This window comes from Amblyomma mixtum, chromosome 4 (assembly GCF_055824585.1).
Source record: "Amblyomma mixtum isolate Tamu chromosome 4, ASM5582458v1, whole genome shotgun sequence".
NCBI lineage: Eukaryota > Metazoa > Arthropoda > Arachnida > Ixodida > Ixodidae > Amblyomma > Amblyomma mixtum.
In genome coordinates this window covers 143,216,862-143,240,353 of record NC_143015.1, presented here as the reverse complement: position 1 = coordinate 143,240,353, position 23,492 = coordinate 143,216,862, and the positions used below count along the sequence as shown (strand labels likewise).

At 44.5% G+C, this 23,492-nt stretch overlaps 1 protein-coding gene across 1 annotated transcript; it reads left to right on the top strand.

Moving 5' to 3' along the window:
• The first annotated feature begins 1,483 nt into the window (after window positions 1-1,483).
• On the top strand, window positions 1,484-3,528 carry LOC149348549 (uncharacterized). Its single transcript, XM_089541792.1, has 3 exons — window positions 1,484-1,663; window positions 2,817-2,972; window positions 3,397-3,528. The coding sequence occupies exons 1-3, from the start codon at window positions 1,484-1,486 to the stop codon at window positions 3,526-3,528; spliced, it is 468 nt and encodes a 155-aa protein (XP_089397918.1).
• The last annotated feature ends 19,964 nt before the right edge of the window (window positions 3,529-23,492 follow it).

Sequence of the window (23,492 nt, the reverse complement as noted above, 5' to 3'; positions counted from 1 at the left end):
CCAGCAGAACCTGAAGTGAAAATGTTGCACTAACTCCAAAGCTGATTTATTTGAAGAAATCCATTATTTTCCTCTGCCGCGTGTGCCGCCGCGGTGGCTCAGTCGTTATTGTGCTCGGCTGCTGGCCCGAAAGACGCGGGTTCGATCCCGGCCGCGGCGGTCGATTTTCTTTGGAGGAGAAATTCCAGAGGCCCGTGTACTGTGCGATGTCAGTGCACGTTAAAGAACCCCAGGTGGTCGAAATTCCCGGAGCCCTCCACTACGGCGTCCCTCATAGCCTCAGTCGCTTTGGGACGTTAAACCCATTAAACCAACCAAACCAACCATCTTCTGCCGCGTGCAGCAAACACGACCGCGCACTGCATTACACCACTACAGCACATACACCTTCCACTTTCCGGAACACCTCATCGCATGCGTATTTGCACTGAGCGATGAAAATACGGACTTTGTCCATATGCAAAAAAAAAAAAAACCAGAAACGTCAGAGTTCTCTACGACCCCATCTTCAATGCTCCCTGAAGTTTGAAAATCTTTCATAATGATCGCGGCATTCGATGGGGCAATGCTAGCTGTCTGTAGAGGCCGAATCGCTTTTTCTCTGCGTCGATTTCTTGCAGGGAAAGCAGCTGTGTTCATATCTTCTTGGCATTTCGCTGGCTAATATCATCGCCAATATCGCACAAACTTCGCCATAAGATAATCTGTGGCAAAAAAAAAATACCGTCCCGCACGCACGCACGAACACACGAACGACCGACCCGCGTACGACACACAACACAGGAAAAAAAACGCAGGCAGCTAGGCCTGCTGGCTACTGCGTAATAAACCATAGCTTCATGGTGGCGCTAGGAGCTGGTACTAGATGTGGTGATGATGATAGCTACGGCCCACGGACCATACACACAGAAACGGCAGTTTCTGATTCACGCGAGAGTTGCAAGCTGCGGCGCTGTTAATTTTAGCCGAATTCGTAATACTGATATTCCAAAATTCTAGAAGAAGAAATAAAATACGTTCGTTATTCTGAAATATACGCTATTTTGAAATTCGTAGTTCTGAAATAGATTTACATTGAAAACATAGCAAATCTGCCGGGGATTCTTGAAAAATTCGTTAATGTGTTCGTAATAACGAGATTTCACTTAGATGTAACGTAAGTAAGGAAGAGAGCAGAGCGGGTCAGTGAACAAATGCAGGTTAATAATAGGCTAGTCAAAAGAAAGAGGCAGGGAATGTAATTGACGGTTAAAGGTAGCGAAGTAGGTTGCAAGATAAGGCATGTGTAGGAGACAGCAGGAAACCAGGTGTCTAGGCGGGATTAGGCAGTTTGCAGGAATCGAAGTGGATGAGCTGACACATGGCCAGGTTAATTGGCAGGATATGGGAGAGTCCTTTGCCCTGCAATGGGTAGCCAGGCTGATGATGATATTTAGTAAAGATGAATGTTTCATTTTTGCACTTCATGTGATTTTCCCCAGGCATGATCCACCGGGTTGTACAGCTACTGATGGAAATCCGGGCTGACATTAAGGAGCTGAAAGGGAATTACGCAGCTGCGTATAGTGAAGACCCATGTCAAGAAATCGGGCCGGCAACCTCTGTTGAGGTACTCAAAGAAATCGAGGAGGAGCTTGCAGATCCCGACAAACGAACCTTTCTGGTAAGCTCCCTGTCGTAGCCATGAAGACAAGCTGGCGTTGTTGCAAAATTCGTCGGTGGTATTGTGAGCTAGAAATCACTTGCATGGTGCTGGAAGCTGGTAGCTTGCATGGCTGGCCAATGATTTTTTTGTGCAACTGGTTTGTTCAACTTAACGGGACCGCATGATACCAGAAAGTTGCGGGGAGCTGCCAGTTCGGGTTGTTCATGTGAGATGGGAAGATAAAATCGGAATAAGAATCAACCTTCCAGTTCTCTAGGATGTCGAGTCAAGCATACTACTCCTAGGTTAAGAAGGCACGACCATACAGCTTGATTAAACCAGTGCTTTATATGTTGGGCTGTCACCTGCATTACAGTGCAGTCCACTTATAACGATACCAGATATATTGATGTCAGCAAGACGTGGTCAGTCGAAGCATGCATATGATGGACAGTGAGGCCACAAACTTGCGTCCTCAGACTCCCTTCAGTGGCAGCGGGCATTGTTTGCAGCCGGTAGCTGGGGTACTGTCGCGATGGATGTATCATGCCTACATTGTTTCCAACAGATGGGCTAGCAAAACGCTGTTTTAAGCATACAAAATGCATAGCTGTCTGCATCATTTTTATTTTACCAATTTAATGTAAAAGCAATGCCTTCACCAGTGCCTGTTGGCTAGTTTGCTTGTGCAAATCTGGTACTTCTGTATTCCCAACTGGCTCATGTCCAAAAAAATATTGATCGCTTCTGAAGTTTTTGTTAATGCGGAACAAAAAGAACGCTCGCTGTTGAGAGGCGTAAATGTAATGATCTCTATGGGCGTTCACCAGGGCTGCCACATTCTTTGTTGCCGCTGGAATTTCATTCTTGAGGGCTTTCATTGCTGAGGTTTCAACTGCACTTCGATGCAGTGATGCTTGCTGAAGGTGGAGTGGAGAGCAGCAGTTTTATTGGCCTGATTGTTGCCAGGAGCCTTCATCATCATCATCATTGCATCCTAGCAAATATAGTAATATCCTATTGTCATTTCTTAATGACATTGAGTATTATTAGTGTTAGCAGAGTTGTTATTGCAAAGCATCTTTATATGCCAAAACCGAAAAAAGTACAAGGGACTCCTGCTGCATCAATTGTGCAGCTAGCAAGGTAATTCTTGTAATTTTTCTTTCAGACGAAAAAGCTCGGTTTGATTGGGGGAATGACTCCGGATGAAGCTACACGCCTCATAATGAAGGCGTTCATCAAAACACCAGTGGCCCTGGAATACACCTTGGAGGGGCGAAGAGACAAGCCAGCCTTCAAGGACCTAAGGCTCTACAATGTGATTGTTGGTATGTTTCTGTTTTACACTAATTTTATATGTAACTGACCACATTTTTAGTCCGTGTGCCTGACTTCAGGCGTTATGCTTACATGTGTACTGGCAGTCTACAGTTTGAGTGCATCAAGAGCAAATTGTACTGATACAGTGCGATAAATGTATTAGGTTCGTTCAATAGGTGAATCGAACGAACCTATTAGTGTGATGTTTAGTTTGGTAGGTCTTAGTATCTCGCAAATATTCAAAAATATTCTGGCATAACCTTCTTTGTTTAGATGTTAAGTGCCAATGAAGTTTTATACCTTGAAAATAAAAGTACATGTTGCTATTGGCAGCTGCATAGCTGTTTTGATGCATTGGGGCATTCTTTTCAAATGCTAATAAGATGAGTGCTCTTCCAGCTGTCTGAATCGATTGTGTCATAAATGAGATTTCTGTGATTTCCGCTGCTGTCCAGCGCCGGATTCCGGATGCGGATGTGGCAGTAATCAATAACCGCATCGCCGGCTATTTGAGAGGGGCCCGGGACCGGGATGGCAGCCGCAGAGCCAGGATGAAGTAGCACAGTAGGGTGTCCTGCTGACAGCGTTTTTTTTTCTTGAAATAAAATATGTTAATTTGCATTTTGATGGCTTTGTGTACCTGATCTGTGGGCTGAAGTGGCATAGCAAAATACGTCACTTGCTCACAGAATCTGACATTCTAGTTAACTATTAGAGTTTATCTTAATATCATTGGCGCCACTTGCCTGTCCCTGTTCAGGGGCTTAAGAAAACCAAGAAACAGTAGTGGCTGCCCAAGATAGCCCGTTGTGGATTCCTTTAAGGCAGCCCACCTGAACCTGCTGTGGGCCCCATTGAGGAAACCTACATAGGCTGCCCACATCAACCTGCTGTAGGACCGACTTAGGCTGCCAATGTAGGCAGCCCACATCAATCTGTTGAGGGACCCGTTTAGGCTGCCGATGTAGGCAGCCCACCTACTTTCGCTGTTGGACCGATTCAGACGTGCCTCACTTGGGCTGCCCCGATCGGTCCAAAGTGGGACCAATGGGGTAGTTTGGTGGGCTGCCCTCTTTGGGCCTACCGGGGCCCGAGTTGCAGAGCCTGCGTTGGCCCGACAAACATTGCCCTCATCGGGCCCACGAGGGCCCGCACATGATAGCCCACATTGTGCTACTTGGGTTGCTACTCTCATTGACAGATTCATACCCGTCATCAGTATCCCTTGCACTAACACAGCGCATTGGTTTAATAGGCATCTACGTCGCCTTAATAACAAGAAAAAGCGCCTTTACAGACAAGCCGAAAAGAACAGACACTCCGAATCATGGCAACGGTACAAACTATGTGATAAGGAATACCAGTCTGAGTTGATATCTGCACGTAGGCACTTCTTCACACACGATCTACCGGCAATGCTAACAAATAATCCACGGAAGTACTGGCAAATAATAAACCCCTCTAATCATCCCGACATTACTCTTACCAACGCGGAAGCCAGCAGTGTTCCAGTGGCCGAATGCGCCGAACTTTTCAATAACGCATTTACATCCGTTTTTACCTTGAAGATCTCCCTCTATCCCCTATTTCTATCAGCACTTCTAATACCTCAATGTCCGAAATATCTATCAGTAAGACCGGTACCTTATCCTTACTAGGGATGCTTAAAACAACATCAGCATCAATCACCTTGGCTTTAATAACAAAATACTCAAAAATTCATCTGATAGTATTCATCGCATCTTGTCCGCTAATTTTTTGCAATCTCTACCATCTGGCGTGATTCCACTGGACTGGCGCCTAGCTAAAGTTGTGCCAATTTTCAAGTTTTGGGATCGTTCTTCACCACTGAATTATCGACCCATTTCACTAACTAGCACTGTTTGCAAAGTTCTCGAACATGTAATTCACTCGCAGGTATTGCACTATTTCGAAGAACATAATATTATCTTTAAATATCAACATGGGTTCCGTAAAGGCTGCTTATGCGAAACGCAACTTGGCGGATTCATTCAAGGCATATATTGTCACGGCTAGACAGTCGGGACGGCCAGGACACGCTTTGCTGTGAAGCACCAGGCAGCAGCGGACTCGTGAGGGCACCACACAGAAGAGACGACGAAGAAGAAGACACCGCCCGCCACCATGGCTAAGGCTAGCCAGAATAGCGGTCAAGGCAGTTCGGCCGGAAGACGGCGCCACGAGAGTGCCCAAGATTGTGGCATTGCTCCCCCCTCTGGGAAGCGCCGCCCTCGGCGCGGCAGGTCGTGTGGACCGACGGCGGCTCCCCCGGGAACGGGAGTTTGGCACACGAACACCTGCTGTTGATGGGGCGCCCGTGCAGAGGGGCAGTGGCCCTGGTGCATGTATCAGTTATCGTCGGCGGGCGCGGAATCCACTGTCTCGGCTGTCTTGATCTCGTATACGAGGAGGGAGAGACAGCTCTCAGTCGTCTGGACATTTGGTACTTCCGGTTCGAGCAGCACGCGGTCGTTGAGCGTTCTCGAAACCGAGTCTGTCCGACGGAGTATTCAAGCGGCAGCGTGTTGAGGTTAGACAGCAGGGCGAGTGCGGGATTCCATGAGGCGGTTCTGGCCGACCACCATCTCGACGGGCGCGCACGCTGAATACCGCCGTCTTCGGCGCCCGCAGGTAGAGACGAGTGAGCTGTTAGCGGGCGTGGTAAGGCTTCATTCGAGCGACATGCACAACTTCGGACGTTGGTCGTCTAGAGGAACGAACAGTTCCTTGAGGGAGAACTTCATAGTTTACCTCGCCGAGTTGTCGTATCACTTTATAGGGGCCAAAGTACCTCCGAAGCAGCTTTTCAGAGCGCCCTCGTTGGCGGATTGGGCTCCACACCCAAACGTTTTCTCCGGGCTGGTAAGTGACATCCCTGTGGCGATGGTTGTAACGGTGAGCGTCTTTTGCTTGTTGATGCCGAATATGTTGCCGAGCAAGTTGGCGGGCGGCCTCAGCTTCGTGAACAAAGCGGTCGGCCCCCACGACAGCGGAGTTTACACTGCCAGGAAGAAGCATTGCGTCGAGCATAGTCGTGGCTTCGCGACCATGTACTAAGCGAAACGGTGTAAAGTGAGTCGTCTCTTGCAGCGCAGTGTTATATGCGAAAGTTACGTAAGGGAGTACTGCATCCCAGTTGCGGTGGTCGTCGTCCACATGCATAGAAATCATGTCGGCGATCGTCTTATTTAGGCGCTCAGTGAGTCCATTAGTTTGCGGGTGATAAGCTGTTGTTCGTCGGTGGCTGGTGCCGCTGAGTCACCCACCTGCGAGCCTATCTGAAGGCACGCTAGAGCCAACCTTGTTGCTTTCCTTCTCTGTTTATTATTAATCCTTCTGGGGCCCCTTTGCCCTGAAAAACCACTTTTGCCCGGCCGCCCTTTGTGCCATTTTTTTTCTTATAATTGGCTTTTCTTCAAATTTCTCTAGGGCGTTTGACCCTTCCCCATAGCACAAATGGGACTCTAAATTGCAGGCCCATGAAAGCCCGACGTCGGATATGTGCAGGATTTACAACTCCGCATTGCTCGGGAGCCACAAGGACAGCCCAGTGGGATTGCTACATAGCACCAGCAGTAGACCCCTATGGTTTGCATGCATAAAAACGATAAAGGGGGCCTTCAATGGTTGCCTGTGAGACCCAGACGGGCAGTTATGGGCTTCTGAGAGGGGACTTGCTGGGAGGCTAAGTTGGCAGTGCAACGGAGACCAACATGGGCTACCCCAAGCCTGGCCCACAGGCAAAACCGTCCACTTTGGCGCGTGAACCGGTTTTGCCTGGGACGATCGCTCCCCCGCCCCATTTCTTCTTAGAGGCGCCGAGTGCTACGCGTCGCAATCATTCTCCTCATTATAGCCCCCCCCCCCCCCCGTTCCACGCTATCTTTTGCCAGTCGCACCCGAAGCACGAGCTCTGATACAGGCCAAGAAAGGTTTATCGGACAGTCGCAGGTATTAAGCGACAGCGTGAGGAGCTCGTTCTCCTGAAGTCCCGGTGTCGCCCGTCGCCAGTCGGAAAAAATCCCACGACTCCTGTAACCATAAAATCGAAAAAGAAAATACAAGCATTAGGGTTCGAACCCAGCCACACTGCGTCAGGTGGGCGCGTAACGCATACGCGCGCCACAAAGGGCCGTTGGTTCAGGCGTGTTTGAGGGGCACGCAGTGAACACATTGTGCGGTGTATCACTTAGTAACGTGTGCTTTGAATGTGTTCTTATCTGACAATAATGAGAAAAAAACAAATACTAATATGTTAATTATACGCCAAAAATTGCACGGAATAAAAAGGCGGTTTTATGGTGCTTCATTGTACTGAAACAATTGGTGTGTTTGTGTTTCAGGTGCCGTAGTATGCCGTACACCACAACCTAGATAGTGACTGATTATTGGTAGTCGATAACTGAGATTGTAATCGACATCGCGATTTATAATGTGATTGGTAATTGCTAAGAAATAAGAAAGAAAAGGAAAAAAAAGAGAAAAAGGAGGAGAAGGTGCTGCCTAGAATCTCACGGAGCGGAAGTTGTACGTCACATGACTCAAAAGAGGTAATGCGCAAAAAAGAAGGCAGGACGAACGATAATACACGGACAAGCTACTGGTGTGTAAATAGGTTGCTACTATAAAATTTAGCTCTGACAATTAGAACACTTGCGAGGTCATCCTATTTTATTTGCGGCACATTCCACAGGATCGATGCGAGATGTTTGTTCAGGGCCCTGAGCCCCTCCCCCTCAGGACCTTTCTCCCCGATTGTTCTCGTACGTATACACCATTTGCCTCTGTATAGAAAGAATACAAATCATAAAACTAATTCTATTAACGTTACCGTGATGGTAAAAAATATTCGGTATGCAACTGAAAAAAAATTTTGCGCTATTTTGTGCCTCTACGCTGTACAATCTACAAATGGCTGGCTAAAAAAAGACACTGAACTGTTTGAAACTTTCTCGTGACGTCAAGCATAGAACCGAAGCGGAGACAGTAGTTAGTCAACAGAGCGATTTCAAGTGCGTACTTACGTGCTAGCGCCCCGACGTGGCAGTTATAAAATCCTTCTTCCCCATTGTGGCCTTCATCGCTCAAACGTCAGGAAATGTTATTGTTGACCACTCACGTCTCTCGGAGCGAAGTTCTTCATCACTGAGACAGAAACGATAGGGTTTCACCATCCTTGCACTCGACGTACGCGTAAGATGGCGTTGTAATCTTCGATCATCAATTGATAATGAAACACGGGGAAATACGCAAAACACTATGACACAAAGTGAACGAGGACGAGCGATGTGTCGCCTTCGTCGCCTCAGACTCAGCCGAACCGCCAGAGAGAAGAAATACCGGTCCCAAAGCAACCCGGGAACGGCGGAGGCGTACTTCTGCATGACGTCAACGCGCAGTTACCGGACGCAGTGAACGTGCACTGACATCGCACAGTACACGTGCCTCTAGAATTTCGCCCGTATCGATTCCGCTTCTTTCGGGTCAGCAGCCGAGCACCATAACGCCTGAGCCACCGCGGCGGCTAGTTGTGAAGGCCATGCGCTACATGTGGCATGGAGACAACGAAAGCGCTTGTAGTGCTGTCCTAAGTGAAGTGCATTGAAACAAGCAAGAAATGTTATACTGGCAGCTTTCTCCGCGGCGACCGTAGTACACCAGAAAAAATTCAATGCGATGTGCCCAAAAGAAGCACGAAAAAATGCTTGGTAAAGACGCGAGTTTTTTTCCTCATAATGACATTTTAACAGCAGCTCTTTACAACAGTGAAACAAGCAAGGTCTTGCTATTTGGTCACGCTTAGCCCTTTTACGTCCGATGTAGGATATGCAGGCAGCCTAACTCTGTGAATGTCAACTCTTCCCGTGTACAACTAAAGTACGTGGGACTCGATATGTGTCGCCAGGCAACTGGCTATTGGCGCATAACGTTTCTGCATTGTGAAGCCCGGAGTAATCTGTGCGGGCCTTACCAAGGATACTGGCGGAAATATGCTAGCTCTCTTTGCCCACAAACAGCCGCCTTGGCTCTGTCCGGATGGTGCACGGGAAGCCCATATTGCAGCTGCCCGCAGTTCACCGTCATGTAGACTGCATTTCTCATGCACACACTATTCATTTCACCCCTTCGCAGACCATGCTTAACTCTTTTCTGCCAGATATGAAGAATACAGGCGGGGAAGATGTGGGAATGGCAGATGTGCCCATGTCCAGCCCATGTATTTTCTATGCAGGTCCCACGTAGGCTACAGGCGGAAATACTGGTGTTAGCCCACACAGCCCATTTGGCTCCGTCAGGTTGCTGCTCGTGCAGCCTCTTTTGGGGTGCCTGCACTTCACCCACTTCACCATCATATAGCCCCATCTTTTATGCACACGCACTGCATGCAGCCCATGCTTAGCCCTTTCATACCCGACTTAGGATACAGGCGGAGAGCACGTGGGAATGGCAAATGTGCCCGTGCCCAGTTTATGTGGGACCGTCGCAGGTGTTGCTCAGACAGCCCAGATTTCATGCCTGTATCGCTTCACCGCTGTGAAGTCCTAAGTTTAGTCCCTGTATTTTCTACGCGGGACCCATATAGGCTGAAGGCGGTAATTCTAGCACTTAGCCCACACAAAACCACTGCGGCTACCTCATGGTGGTGTACGGGCAGCCCCTTTTGGTGTTACTCGCACATTACCATAATAGAGCCCCCATATTTGCCTGTAAGTATATATAGTGGGACAAAGGTGGGCTTCCTAGTCTGCTTAAGCCCATGCCTAGCCGACGAAGGTCCCACTCAGGCATGAAATGGGCAGCCCAAGAGTTTTGTGCCAATACTTTACCCACAGGGGACTCATGTAGGCTTACTGCAGGCAGCCGCCAGCCCTCATTGTCCATGTGGGACCCGCATGGCACCGCCACGCTAATGAAATTAAGTTCTCATGGCACCCTTTGTAGATCTCAAATGTTTGAGTCTTAATTGCGTGATTGAAAGCAGTGTGCCGGTACTGGGTACCATATCTCATCCTTGAAGACATTTTTGTCGAATGGGCCGCAAAAGAGTATCATGAGACCATTTTTTTATTTCAGTTATGTTGTTCAATCGAATACCAATGGTTATTATGTGCTCTGCCAATCAACGAGCCTGTTTGTTTCATGTCGATATAGAAGAAGTGTTTAGAAAGACAGAAAATGAACTGAAAAAGGCCATAGCTTGTTCCATTCTGAACGTCATCAAAAGTAACTGGAATACATCTAAAGCAATATTATTAAACCAAGAAACAAAGAAAACTGAACCCATTGAGATTTTAAACACGAATAACAACCTTGACGTGACAGTTTAGGCAGCTAAGACGTGGACATACCGCATTAATTCAATGTAAAAACCACTGTCATTAGCTGCGGGAGCACTAGCTAGGCGTTGCTACCACATCCTAGAAAAAAAACTGAAACGCAGATTTACCATGTGTTACTTAGTTCGCACTAAAACTACATCTCGATTGCTCGGGAAAAAATGCAATTTCATTGCTACTGAAGAAAGCCCTTCGATATATTGCTAATTTTTCGTACTGTCATCCCACAGAATTTTTCTTCAGGTTAAAAATGATAAAGCAAACAAGCCGTCTAGAATTTCGCTTATTGCGTACTTTAATAGCAAATGACAACTTGCAAACATTTCTAAAGCATTCAGTAAATATAAGCAATACAAAACGATGCCCGCCCTCGGAGCAATGATCAGTGGCTTGAGCGACAAAGGCGTACTCAGTACTTTCTTGACTCCCTAGAATATTAGCTTCCGTTTCTACTTAATGAATGTGTAAAAGGAAATAGCTTTTTACACGTTTACGGCAAAGATAGAGAATATCTTTAAACGTACAAAATTATCCTGTTAACGACCATGTTATTTTGTACTAATCAATTAGTAATTACTTTCCTGGCTTTATCTACTTGTTAATAAACGCACCTTGTATTTTGTATCTTTTGAGTCAATTGGTATTGTGAAATTGGTGTTTGTGTGAGCCACGCGTACAGGTGCTGTAAAAGCTTGCTAGCACCACTTAAAATTGAGATAGTTATTTTGAAATTCCCTTCTCAATGTTTATTTTGTGTGTGTCTTTCTTGAGGTAGTAAATTATGGTAGTTTCAAATGTAAGGTTCCTTCTTACTTCATAAAAATTTAGGCAGTTTTAACTCAAGTTGCTGTTTATTATGCGTCTACAGCTTCATTGTATGGGTCTCTTAGTGCTCTTCAACCTGCCAAAAAAACTTTTTCGCCATTGGACCCAACATCGAGTTGAAAATAAATTAATTTAGAATTAGACCGTAGGAATGCAGCGCGAAGACCATACGGTGTGCACAGACGGACGATATGGAAGGAGAAAACCCATAGGACATGCTCCCCAAGCAAAACACACAGGCGTCGATTGCAAGGCTAAGGGTAACGCGATGGAAACGCGTTTCGCAAGCAATGACGGTATTATTGTAATAGCTCCTATGTGTGTGACCGTGTCAGCTTCGGAAGAGACGCTGCAGCACCGAATTTTCAATGAAAATTCTTTTCGCAGTGTCTACTTCGATCCGCTCTAGTTGGGCACTAGCCTTAATAAAATTGGGCATTATAAATACACTGAGGTAATTGCGGCCACAAGCCAGGCATCTATCTTGAAGCAAAAAGCGATGCTTGCCAGGGGAGCCTCTTCAGGTTGTTTTGACCACTTATTTTTCTTTTTAACGTCCCCAGGCTGCACAAGCGTAATTAGGGACGGCCGAACGCTTACAACATAAGGTTGATGGCTTCTGCTCACGCAGATTGTAAAGCAGACTCGGCACATAAGTGATCAAGATATTGTTGAGAAGTTCGTTTAGGCTTTCCAGTGTCGTCCTGCCGAGTGAACTCCGCCAGCAAATGGAAAGGAAGTGAGAGATCGATGACCCACAGATATGACCGTACAGAATTGGTTCATTAACTTCTTTAGAATGCGTGCTCTTTCTTGCTCTGTTACCTTTACATAAACCTTTTCCGTGCACTTTACAGCACCTAAAAGGTCTATAGGTTTTTCTTTCCGCTTAGTTTCGAATTTCCAATATAACTTGACCTATTCTAGTTTTCTGCCTGGCGTTCTACACAGCTGCCTTGTTTCCTTCCGTTGTGCGTAGCTTCCTGTTATACTAAAACCGATAGTAGGCCTATGATATTTTTTGCCAGTCGTGAAGCTTATAGCCCTGTCAAGCACCTAAGTTAAGTGCACTTTCAGAGAGTGTGCTTCGGCATCCCAAGTGACACTTTAGACTACACGGTGCTAAACGGAAAATCAAAGGGCAGTCGTAGTAAAAAAATGGCGAGAAAAAATGAGCGGAATTTTTTTTTGCAGAGGCCGATGAAAAAGAAAAAAAAGCCTTAAAATTGACTCTTGGACGTGGTAGCGCCAACAAAACGAGCGTAAGCAGTTTCAAACAATGAAAAAATTGAAATGGAAGAATAGCCAAGACAAACCAAGGCTATCCGGAATTTTTACAACAAGATGGCGGGGTGTAGCGGAGTTGCTTCTGATCGCTTTCCTTTGTTGTGATGCTTCTCTTCAAGCTATAACGAAGAATTTTTTTATAAAAACAGTGTTATAGCAAATAAAGTAAACTTGTGAGTACTTTTTATGCACCATATATATTGTGCCTTCATAGTCGCTGCTGCCGAGGTTGCGCACTCGGCCCTCAAAGCGTGTTCCCTGAAAGCACTCAAACCGGAGACCACACTTCTGCCAGCAACACTACACCTTGCGACGCTTAGATTTGACAAAGCGCACTCATAGCAAGTGACACTGTCCGTAAGTGCACTTAAGTTGCCCGCTTTACAGGGGTATTAAGTTTATTGATGATAGCTCATAGTCGTTGATTTCACTTTACCCATTCCAACTATTTCGTGTTTGTGACATAGCCAGCCAGTGCCATCACTAGTGTCTGCTGCACCTCAGCGTTCACCCCCTTCGCGTTCTCTTCCAGTGTTCGGTCGATGTGCTCCGCTTCAGCGCTAAGCTCGCTATAATTCGGTTAAGCTCTGCTTCCATGTTAAGCAAGCTATAATAACCATACGGGGGATAAGTCGCTAAGTAAATTGCTTTAAAAATCCACTTAGTAAATATGTTTGCATTTTCAGATATAAGTAGTCAGAAAAGAAAACTGGGAAGTTTCCTTTTTAAACAAAAGAACAGCAGTGAACAGATAAGGCCAACACTGTTTTGTGACACCGATGAATGTGGCGACTGACAATGTGAAAATAAGCAGAGGAAATAAATATTAATGTATAGCAAATATTGTGTACGAATTTAAATAGTTTCCAGCGATGTGAGTAGTAATAACTAGAAAGAGTTAAAAATGACGCCCAGCCCAGGACAATTTGAAACTACGCCAAAAATTGAATTTAATGACCAGGGATAACAGAAAGAAACTCATAATCAACTGATGTACTACCCCAGCATATGAAAACGCGTGTACTCATCATTAAAAGAAAACTGATGGCGATTCGCACCAGGCCAATTCGACCATAGCGAAAACAACTGAATTTATAGCTGTTGTACCAAGCAAGAACAAATCAGAAAATCAACAGAGTTTATACAGGCACTACAAAACTGCTAAATTACTTTGCAACAACGACAAGGTAGAAATATTTAATACTGAAAAACAAGTCTCCTGACACCAATCGATACATATAGGACATGGGTCCAGTAACTCGTTTACCCGACCATAGTTCGCCATTGTTTCTTAGCTTGTCTGTGCAGATTGAAACGCTTGCGGACATGAACACATTAGAAGTTTATTCAAATTAAAGCAATGGAAGGGACGGGATGCAAAGTACAGAAATGTGTGATCTAGAAGAAAACAAAGAGGTTCACACCTTCATTTCGTAACTAAAAAAACTATAATTCCATGAAAGTATGACAACTACGCAGGGCATTCACGCACTTTCCAACCACTCGATCGGCAGTGAACTGAAGATGACCACCTTCCATTACGACTCATCGAAGCGCCTTCAAACGTGCGGTAATGTGAAGTCCGTAATATTTAAGGTCAATGGTGCTATAGGTCAGGTTTATTTAAGATCAATGGTGCTATAGGTCATGATTAGGAATTTACGTAGACATGGTTTCCAGTAGTAATCACGAAGTTTTGACGGTCTCAAAGATCAAGTCCCGGAAAAGCCGTAAACGCTGACAGCTCAGAAGAAAGCATGTCGGCAGCAATATAGGCCACAGAATTTGCATTAAGGAAATTGCAGGTGTCTTTTATTATCGAAGTTTACAAGTGATGAAATATGGATCTACAACGACGATCTGGGGTTTCAACACGAGTCCATGCGAGGAGGCACTAGAGTCTTCAATCCAATGAATAAAAATATAGCCTCTGCAAATTTCGGGTGGAAAGATTATGGCGACTGCCTTCTAAGATGCGGGAGGTGTTTTGATACTAAAATATGCTCAAGTTTCCTATACATGAGAGAGTACTCAGTGCCTCTATTGCCAGTGACTGCGAGCATTTCATTCACAGCCGCTGCTTGTAACCTGAATTATGTACCACAGTGATTGCCGTACACGGGGCATTTACAGGAGCGATCGAGCCCTTTTCGCTGGAATCCATTGTACTACATCTTTAGCGTAATTATGTGTAACTTTTTTTTAAGTTTTTATATACATATAAGGTTTTCAGTGAAGGCTGAAAATTCTAGAGCATCAAGAGTGCATCAAGATGTCTTTAACACAATACCACCCTCTCTATGACGTGTGAAACCGATCGACAGATTTCCGTTCGGCGGCAATGAAATCCTAGAGAGAAAAAAAATACCATTAAGAACTGCTGTCTGTGCTTGTCAACGGTGTTATATTATGCCTTAGATATAATAAAATTTGAAGTAAAAATATCGAAAGCCGTGCTGTAAGAAGGTAAACTTGAACCCAGATATTCGCCTTCACAATTTCTAGCCAAGAAATTTGTTTCCAGCGCCCGCTCTAGGGAACAGGGCAATGAACAGTCCGCGAGAAATAGTGTTTTCAAAGAGGAAGAAGACAGTTTTTATATCACAAGCTGAGCCCATGGCATTAAAGAAAGGCGACGTTGTGCAGTTAAACATTTCCGGTTTAAATAAAGCGTTCACTGGGACTGAGAAGGTGTCATCAATAAGAGAATGCGTCAAGTCTGAAGGTTATTTATAATTCGTTTAAACGATAAACTCTTGAATTTCGATTGCCACTATACATTGATTTGTTTTCGAAAAACAACTCATGTATACTGTTGAGCGCAGTCACTAATGGACGCTTCGAGGTCAATTTAAGATCCCGAAGCAAGTAGAGCGCCAGCTGGGGTATGGAAATATTGCTGAGACATTCTGAAATAATTTTTTTGCTGGAGAAAGGAGTTGGTAGTATTAGGCCGCGGGTTTTAGTCATGTGTCCGTGGCAACTAACTTGACAACCATTTTATTTCTTGTACAAGAACTCTCCGTAAACGAAATAAAAAATGTCGGACTAGAATAACAAAAAGTGCATATATTAGGAAAGATCTAAAAGCCCTTATTTCATATGTTGAATTCAACAAAACTTTTCAAACTTCTAACATTCAGAGGTCGGCATCAAGAAGAGCACGGTCCGCTTCTAGATCGTACGCATTTATAATCAAACGGCATTGGCTAATTTCATGAATATGTTTCGAGTATTAAAAAAGAAAGCATGCCTAAAAAGTTAAATTAAGGTTTTGCAGTTTGCAAGTATCTTTCCGACATTCTTACAGTAAATTTCTTTCCATACCAGAAATACATTTCATGAAATCTGAGAGAAATGCTTTTAATTTGGTATTACCACTATGGAAACTGCTTTTATTTTGAAAGCCGTGTGGCTTATTTCCTTAAACGTAACATTTATACGTTTCCTACCAAAGCCTGCCTTGCCATGATGCCACCAGTCATGTCAGTAGTGCGACGTGTTTTAAGAGGTGCTCTATATATTGCTAAATCTCCTATAACTCGGCCCAAGCAGGTCTTGCTCTTACAATTCAACCACTAGACAGAGTACACAGATAAATGCTTAAACATCCTCATCGCAACACTGTAACGGCATCTCGTTTGTAAACGACAAATGTTTGCTGAGAACCGCACAATGTCGGTAAGCGTTTGCAGACAAACTGTGTGCGAACTTTCCCTGTAGCTGCAGACAAACGTTTGGAGAACTATCTGTTACAATTTAGAAGGGACGAATTGCCAGCGTGAGCGATTATGGCATAGCAGAGTAGATCTGCACCTGAAGACAACAAGCATTAGAGAACCTGCAATTTGTGGCGTTCGAAACACTCAAAACTGCAATGGCATTACTAGACCTCAAGTACTGGATAACAATAATTAATGTAATAATGCTGGCTGTGTGTTTAGTTTTTCGAGAGCACTTCACGATGAAATGTCAAGAATACTCATTGTCGGTATTTTAGTTGATAAAAAAATGCTCAGAACACGAAAGGCTCCTTGAAGGCACCGGCATTTAATCTATAAATCATGAGAAGCTAACACTCTAAGTATTTATGATATTTAGTTTTCCACCTTTGAGATGAATCTTTTTTGAAGAAAATCGACATTTTTTTTTATATATAGGTCAACGTTTCCTTATATAAAGTCATCTGTACCGGTCGGTTCCTCGTGCAGAAAGCAGACCCTTCATCTGTAAGTTTCCTTTTTTCTAGAATTTCAATTCTTCACTTGAACGCCTTCACAAAGCTGAACCAAATGCATAGAAGTTTTTATTTTGGCAATGAGACTGTTCAAACTGCGGCGAGCAGCGAACTTTATTGGCGCATGGTGTTCAAGTACTCATGCAATATTTTCCTCGTTTTTAAGCAGAATGTCGAGATTTGAAGCTGGTTTGAATAGTTTTATCTTTACCAGTTATTCATTCAGCTGACTTTATCGCGCGGCAAGTTGGTCTTTCGGCTCAAAAGCGTATTTGCAACGATGAGCCGTGGGATACGCTTTCGGTCTGTAGGCACGCGTATCGTATGAACGCGGTCCAGAAAGGTTGAGTTTGTTGCAATGATACCTCTTAGTGTAGTGCGCCCTACATGACGATTTTTTCAGAGTGGAAATAGCTCCAGTGCATGACCACCATTCGAGTTCTTGTGTGGGACTTCATCTTTAAGAAATAACCTCCCAAGTACCACTAGAAAAAGATCTTAGTACGATTGCTCGACGGACTGTCGCCTATCCTTCGACTCCTTTCGCCTCCAAAAATACATCTCTGCTAAAAAAACGCATTTAAAATAGAGCAAATAGTTTTGGGCCTCATGGTTGTTTAAGACGCACTACGCAGTAAATAGACTCTTTTGCATTTCACCTCTATCTGGCACGCGAAATCCTGCTCAGTGACAAAAAAATTACACATGTTAAAAAATATGAAAAAATAATGTTCGTAAAATATTTCAAATTGGAAAATGCACTCTCCAGAATTTTCTTATGAACCCCAGTGGCTGAACCCACCTGATCTTCACTTATCTTTTTTTAAGAAACACACTTTTGAAAGTGTTATTCAGATCTGAGCGACTTTGCTAGTCACTTCGCTACTTGTGTTGCAGGAGTCTGCTTGAGGACATTGCGCAATCTACGTCGAGTTGCTGCGGTAACGGCCGCGTTCCGGGGAGAGCCTCACTCCAAGCTTGGCGGGCTGAGCCCGGGATCTGTCGTATGATAATGTAGCCAACCAGCGTAGTAGCCGGGCTTGAATCTGTGGATCTTGTCCGGGCTCAAGCTCTGAGTGTCGAGCTTAGGCTGCGTGCGGGCCTTAAAATGGCATACGTTCCGTCTTCTAATGCGAATCTAGCGAACAAAAAAAAACGAAAGGTTGATGACCAAGGCTTGGTTGTACTTGTATTGTATCATATTAGGGTTTATGTAGTCCGGTGCGACAGAAGCAGTCAAGCTGAGAGGCAGGGGGGTGGGTAGGCAGGGTCTTCAACGAGCATCCTGCACGGCCAGCAGCTTTTCCCCTTTCAGAGCGTAATTGTTATCGCTTGCCAACTAGCGGTGATTTTCTCATTGCCAGTTGTGTAACCGGCCACTGAACATTCATCCACCGATGCTGCAAACTCCACCTACCGCCATTAATGAGACGCAGTGATGCCCGCGACAAAACATTTGCCGAAACCAGCGGCTGCTAAGTTGGATTTCTTGCCGAAATATTGTTTGGTTGAAAGAAACTTCCCAATCCAAAAGCTCCGAATGAAATTCGAAGCAAACCAAGAAAACGTAGAGCACGTCTAGTTCTCGGCTCTGATAACGTGTAGGTAATTGCAGTACTTTTTTCAAGCAATGTTTATTACCTCAACTCCTTAAAACGGTATCTAGTGATGGTTGTCTAAGATGCTTAAATACATGAAAAAAAAGGTTCTCTAATCTAATGACGTCGAGGAGTGAACGATGATGTGGTCCCTGCGTCCAAGCGGTGAATGAATCAGGATTGTTCGGCGAGAGATCCGCTGCCGCCAGGTGCCGAATTCTTGTCGGCTTCAGCGCCGGGAGAACCCACTGCAAGTGGTGAATGTCGGCCTCAAGATTTCTGTTCCTGCAGATTGGACATCCGGGGCGGGGATATAAAGAGTACTCATTCGAAGTATGTTAATTAATATACGTCAGGCTCGTTAGCAACTAAATCGGCGTGAGCATAACATATAATGCCACTTTGAATAAACCGTTAATAGCTGCGTGAGAGCACAAGAGGTGTAGGCCATAACTGAGAAACCACCAGAGGTGCATGTACAGAGAATATTAGCATTGCTATCGTTGTCATTCATTAGTTTGCTCTGTACTAAGTTGAGTGCAGCATTATGTACCGGGATGCAAAGTGACAAGGCCAAAAAGGCATCCTTACGCGTCTTTAAGTCGGAAATAAACCCTCCGTGACCTGTAGTGCGTCAGGGAGGGGGGGGGGGGGGGGATCTGCAATGAACGCAATAAATGCTATCCAGCACAAAGGAAGATTAACGGCCGAACATGGCGGCACGTAAAGCTTCGAAAGCGGCGACGCAGACACCAAGCGCACGGCCCTGTTTTTCAATCAGAGCTTCTGAAGCCAGGAAGGTAGCTCGCGAGATCAAGCGCGCAGCAAAGGTCTAAGAACAGAGCGCAATGAAGATGCCTGCATGTAAACTAGACAATCTGATGCCTTTTGATAAACTCGGGGTGACCGCTTTCGATGAGCCATCGTAGAAGTTCTCTATATTCAATGCCATGCGTTACGTTCCAATCATTGCCTAGTTCTGCTGACCGCAGGTGGTTCACCACCAATGGTTGAGGAAAACTTCAATGAATTTTGCGTTAGCGATCAGGAGAAAACGCCAGCTTCGATTACTAAATATTGCACTCACAATTAAAGCAACAACGCCAGATGACCATTCCGCCTACTGCTTTAGCCCTAAAACTAGAAAGCATCTTTACCAACCCAGCCATTTAAAAGATATGAATGAACGCTTCCTATACAGCCTCGATATCCCACCCTTGGCTGTTACCTAGCGTTAAGGAAATGTTGTCATACTTTGCGATAAGGTAGGGTACTGACATTATGAAATTCTCTACTGAAATTTATGTAGTGGATTACTTTAGGTTGCACACAGTTTAACTTAGAACACCCGTTGTTACACTATATGGTGCCAAAGTGCTAATATAGGGCAGGAAGAGAAAATTAATGGGAATTTAAATCTATGCACACTAATGTTTACCGTTTACTTTCACCCATCTTTTCAGGCAAAGAATAGCAAGACGTGAGTGATGAAGTCGGCAGTGCTTTTCGTGGCCGTCGTTCTGGTGGCCCTGTGCTATTTCGACACTGGTGAGAGATACACGGATGAATTTCATACCTTCACTCGTGAAGTGTCCCAGCCATAGCATAGCTTGAGCCAGTTGGAGGATTTCATTAGCCGATGCCGGATAGCATAGTAGGAAGTTTTGTTATACAGACTGCTAAATTCAAATAGGCAGCCGTCTAAATTACTTGATGATTTCCTTCGCAACTTTTGGTGTAAACGCCTCCTAGAGAAAAATTTATCAAAGCACGTTTTGATGATCGTTTTGATGCGTCTAAAAGCAGGGTAACGGACCTCAAAATTTAAATACGCTTTTTGTGGATCGCGTTGCGTAGTGCCTCTTTCTCTGCTTGCGTGCACGCATATAGGGAACCTTTCTAGCCTTTGGCAGTTTTCTAGGCCACTTATCTGCTTTTTTTATCTGCAAATCGTTTCTGTTAGCCCCCGAGTTACTATGCCTATAATTGAGTTCACTGTTTCATTGTAATATTTTCTTGTATTTGCTTGTGGCTAAGTTTTTTATTACCCTGCTTTTAGACGCATCAAAACAAGCAGAAAAATGATAGTTTTCTTATACGTTTCAGCTGTGGTGTATAGAACATAAGCAGGCATAATTATTCAGCGAAAACGCGAGGTATCCCCTTCAGCGCAGTTGCCCGTAACGAAAGAAAAGCACCGCTGATATACAGTGCGCCCTCGGTCGGCGCATCCATGCTCAGAAAACGCGAAAGCGCCGCGCGCACGTCTTAAGCGCCTAGTTTTATCATATCTAAGAAACGAGGGTGAGGGTGCAAAGTTATGTCAGCTGCTGCACCCTGGGAGCGGGCGAGCGCCGGCCAGCGACAGCGAGCGCAACGCCGCCACACGGCCGCGCTCCTGCTCCCGCAGCATTCGCGGCAGCCTGGTTACTTTTGACAAAGACGGTACATGGCGTCACCTAAGACATTACTCAATTTTTAAAAAGAGCTTGATAAGTTAAAAATGTTTTTTTTTGCATAGCATTATTAACAAATCAGAATACAGCTGAGATGTTCTACCTAGCAGTGTGGCTAGCTAAATTCAGTATTCATTCTAACTACTACTGCTAGGCTCTTTAATTATTGAGAGGTATGTAGCCCTCCATAATTACTAACGGCACCAGTTCTTGAATTTCAAACATTCGGCGCTGTGGTCCAGCAAATTTTGGCTACATCGCGCTAAAATACATGCGCTTTCGAGAGAGAGAGAGAGAGAGAGAGAGAGAGAGAGAGAGGAAGAGAGAAACAATTTTATTTGTCAGCAAATCAGATGGCGGGTCTGCTGGGTCAATTCAGCCCTAGGGTAACCATGTTTTCGAGGTTCTAAAACTTGATATATATATATTAATTACCATAGGTTACGCGTCTACCAATAATTAAGAAGCCTAACAGAAATAGTTAAAATGTAAACTATTCAATATTGATTAACCAGCCTGCTAGTTAGCACGCCTTAGCTGTATTCAGATGTAATACACCGCTGAAAATGCCGTGCGCAATAACCGCTCTTATAACTCAAAAAGTCTATTAAAAAAATTGTCTGAAGTCTTAGATGAAACACCCTGTATACGCAAGAAGAAAGCCAGCATTCACTGAAACCAAAGTGTATATGCGATTTTTGTTTTAAATTTGTGGTGTTTATCAATGGAAAATTAATAGTGTAAATATTTTATGGCTTATAGTTATTTGAATAGAAAGTAGTAGAAAAATGTATATACTGTTTTATTTCCTGTTTCTGCATAATCATTCATTCTCTTTTTGTGTTATACACAGCTCATCCGAAGACGCTTCCGAAGAGAGTCGCCCTACCGAGTACGTATCTGGTGTAGCAACAGTGACTGAGACTACAAAAAATCATAGGTATAAGGCAATATTACTCTTTTTGCACATTGACGGAAATGCTTATGTGTAGTTTTTTTCGGTTGACAGCAATTTCCCTTCCCAAAGCACCTTGAAGTTAAACCTACGCCGTTTCTACTCTTGTGTGTTCTCTGCTCATACTGCGGTACCATTGCGTGTGGTAGCGGCCACGTCTGCTTATCCACCCTCTTTCTGAACGAGGCACCCGGCTACTAACCATCTGCAGGAGAGCTTCGCTCAGGCGTTATTAGGATGCGTCCTGTAAGTCAGCATCAGAAGTTATAGGTGTGAATGGTACATAAGGAGTAACACGTGCTAGATTTCTGTCGCTGCAAACCCTTTCTTTCTTTATTTATTTCAAAGCACACATGTAATTACATAAAGACACTCAAGGATCCTTAGCCAGAGGCTTGTCGTGGATCCCAAAATGAATACAGATAACTCTACTGACGATTCAGGAGAAAAAAAAAACATTTTTCGGTGTAGAATGAAACAATTGCAATACAAAATACAATACAAAATACAGACTGAAACACTATCGTGTGACATAAATATAACCAAAGAAAAAATAAATGTCATTCTACATTCAGACTGCCACGTTCAATAGATTAGTAGTATCATGCCACGCCACAGACGCATATAGTGTCGCTTCACTGAGACGCTTCTGTGTGAAGGAAAGAATTCTTCAATGCTCTAAATGTATTAGGTGAAGATATGACTGAGCATGGGATAGCATTCCAAATTTTGACACCACAAAAACGGAGACATCGATGACCATAATGATTGTTAGATATTAGAAGCAAGAACTTTCCATGAGCGGCTGAACGAGAACTGGACGGAGGAGCCTTGTATGAAACTAAAGGAAAGGTGCTAGGGTTGCAGATAACATTGTTTACGAAAATTGCTAAACGATAGTCTCTTATAGTCTCTTAGGCCGACTAAAGCCCGCCAAATAAACTGTTTTCAAACGGGCCCGCTGACCTCTGTGTGACGGCTGACGTTGGCATGGCCAAGGCAAGGTTCGTGAGTCGACATCATTGAAAGTGACAGGCATCTACTTCTTTGGGCATATAAGGCGTACTATAAAGGAACGAAGGGGCGAACTTGGCAAAATAGACGTCACAACAAAAAGGCTCTAAAAGGCGTTCCATTTTTGTAACCCTGAAAGGTACCAGTGCCAGATATAAAGATGAATTCACGGCGAATTGCGGAGTTGCGTCTCTGTCCAGTGAAATCCTAAAGAAAAGAAGTGAAGCGAAATTGCTAGACATGTCCCATGTAGAGAATGCTACGTACGAGACAACGGAGTAACGGCTTTTGCATTTTTTTTAATGAAAAGTGTACTAACGTGGATTTTGCCGATGTGCTATAATTTAGTTATTTTTTTCGCCAAGAAAATAGCATTGAAATAAGTTTAACGCCCGGGAAAAGTCGCCTTCGCGAAATGCTCAACATCATTTTTTTTTTGTAGCGATGCGCCGTGGCTCTCAGTGGTAGCTGAAGCGTCGATGTTCATTGTATAGATTTAATTTTACGGCATTTTATATGGGTCACTGCGAAGGGAATACCACTAGCGAATATTGTCACGTAGTGGTGACTGCAGTCCGGTGAACAGGAACACAGCGAGAATGTCTTCGAAACGAAACTCTTTATTCGGGCTGACTTGCACCCGCAAAGAACTGAATCACTCGGCGGCGGCGTAGCAACAAGCGTGCTCGGTGGTCGTCGAACAGAATAAAGAGTTTCGTTTCGAAGACATTCTCGCTGTGTTCCTGTTCACCGGACTGCAGTCACCACTACGTGACATCTACAAATAAACACAA

Excerpts from the sequence above, each read along its gene's own strand:
- LOC149348549 (XM_089541792.1), top strand. The coding sequence starts at position 1,484 with ATGATCCACCGGGTTGTACAGCTACTGATGGAAATCCGGGCTGACATT. Across the intron at positions 1,664-2,816 it reads CCGACAAACGAACCTTTCTG|ACGAAAAAGCTCGGTTTGAT; the intron begins GTAAGCTCCCTG and ends TTTTTCTTTCAG. Across the intron at positions 2,973-3,396 it reads TAAGGCTCTACAATGTGATT|ATTTCTGTGATTTCCGCTGC; the intron begins GTTGGTATGTTT and ends GTCATAAATGAG.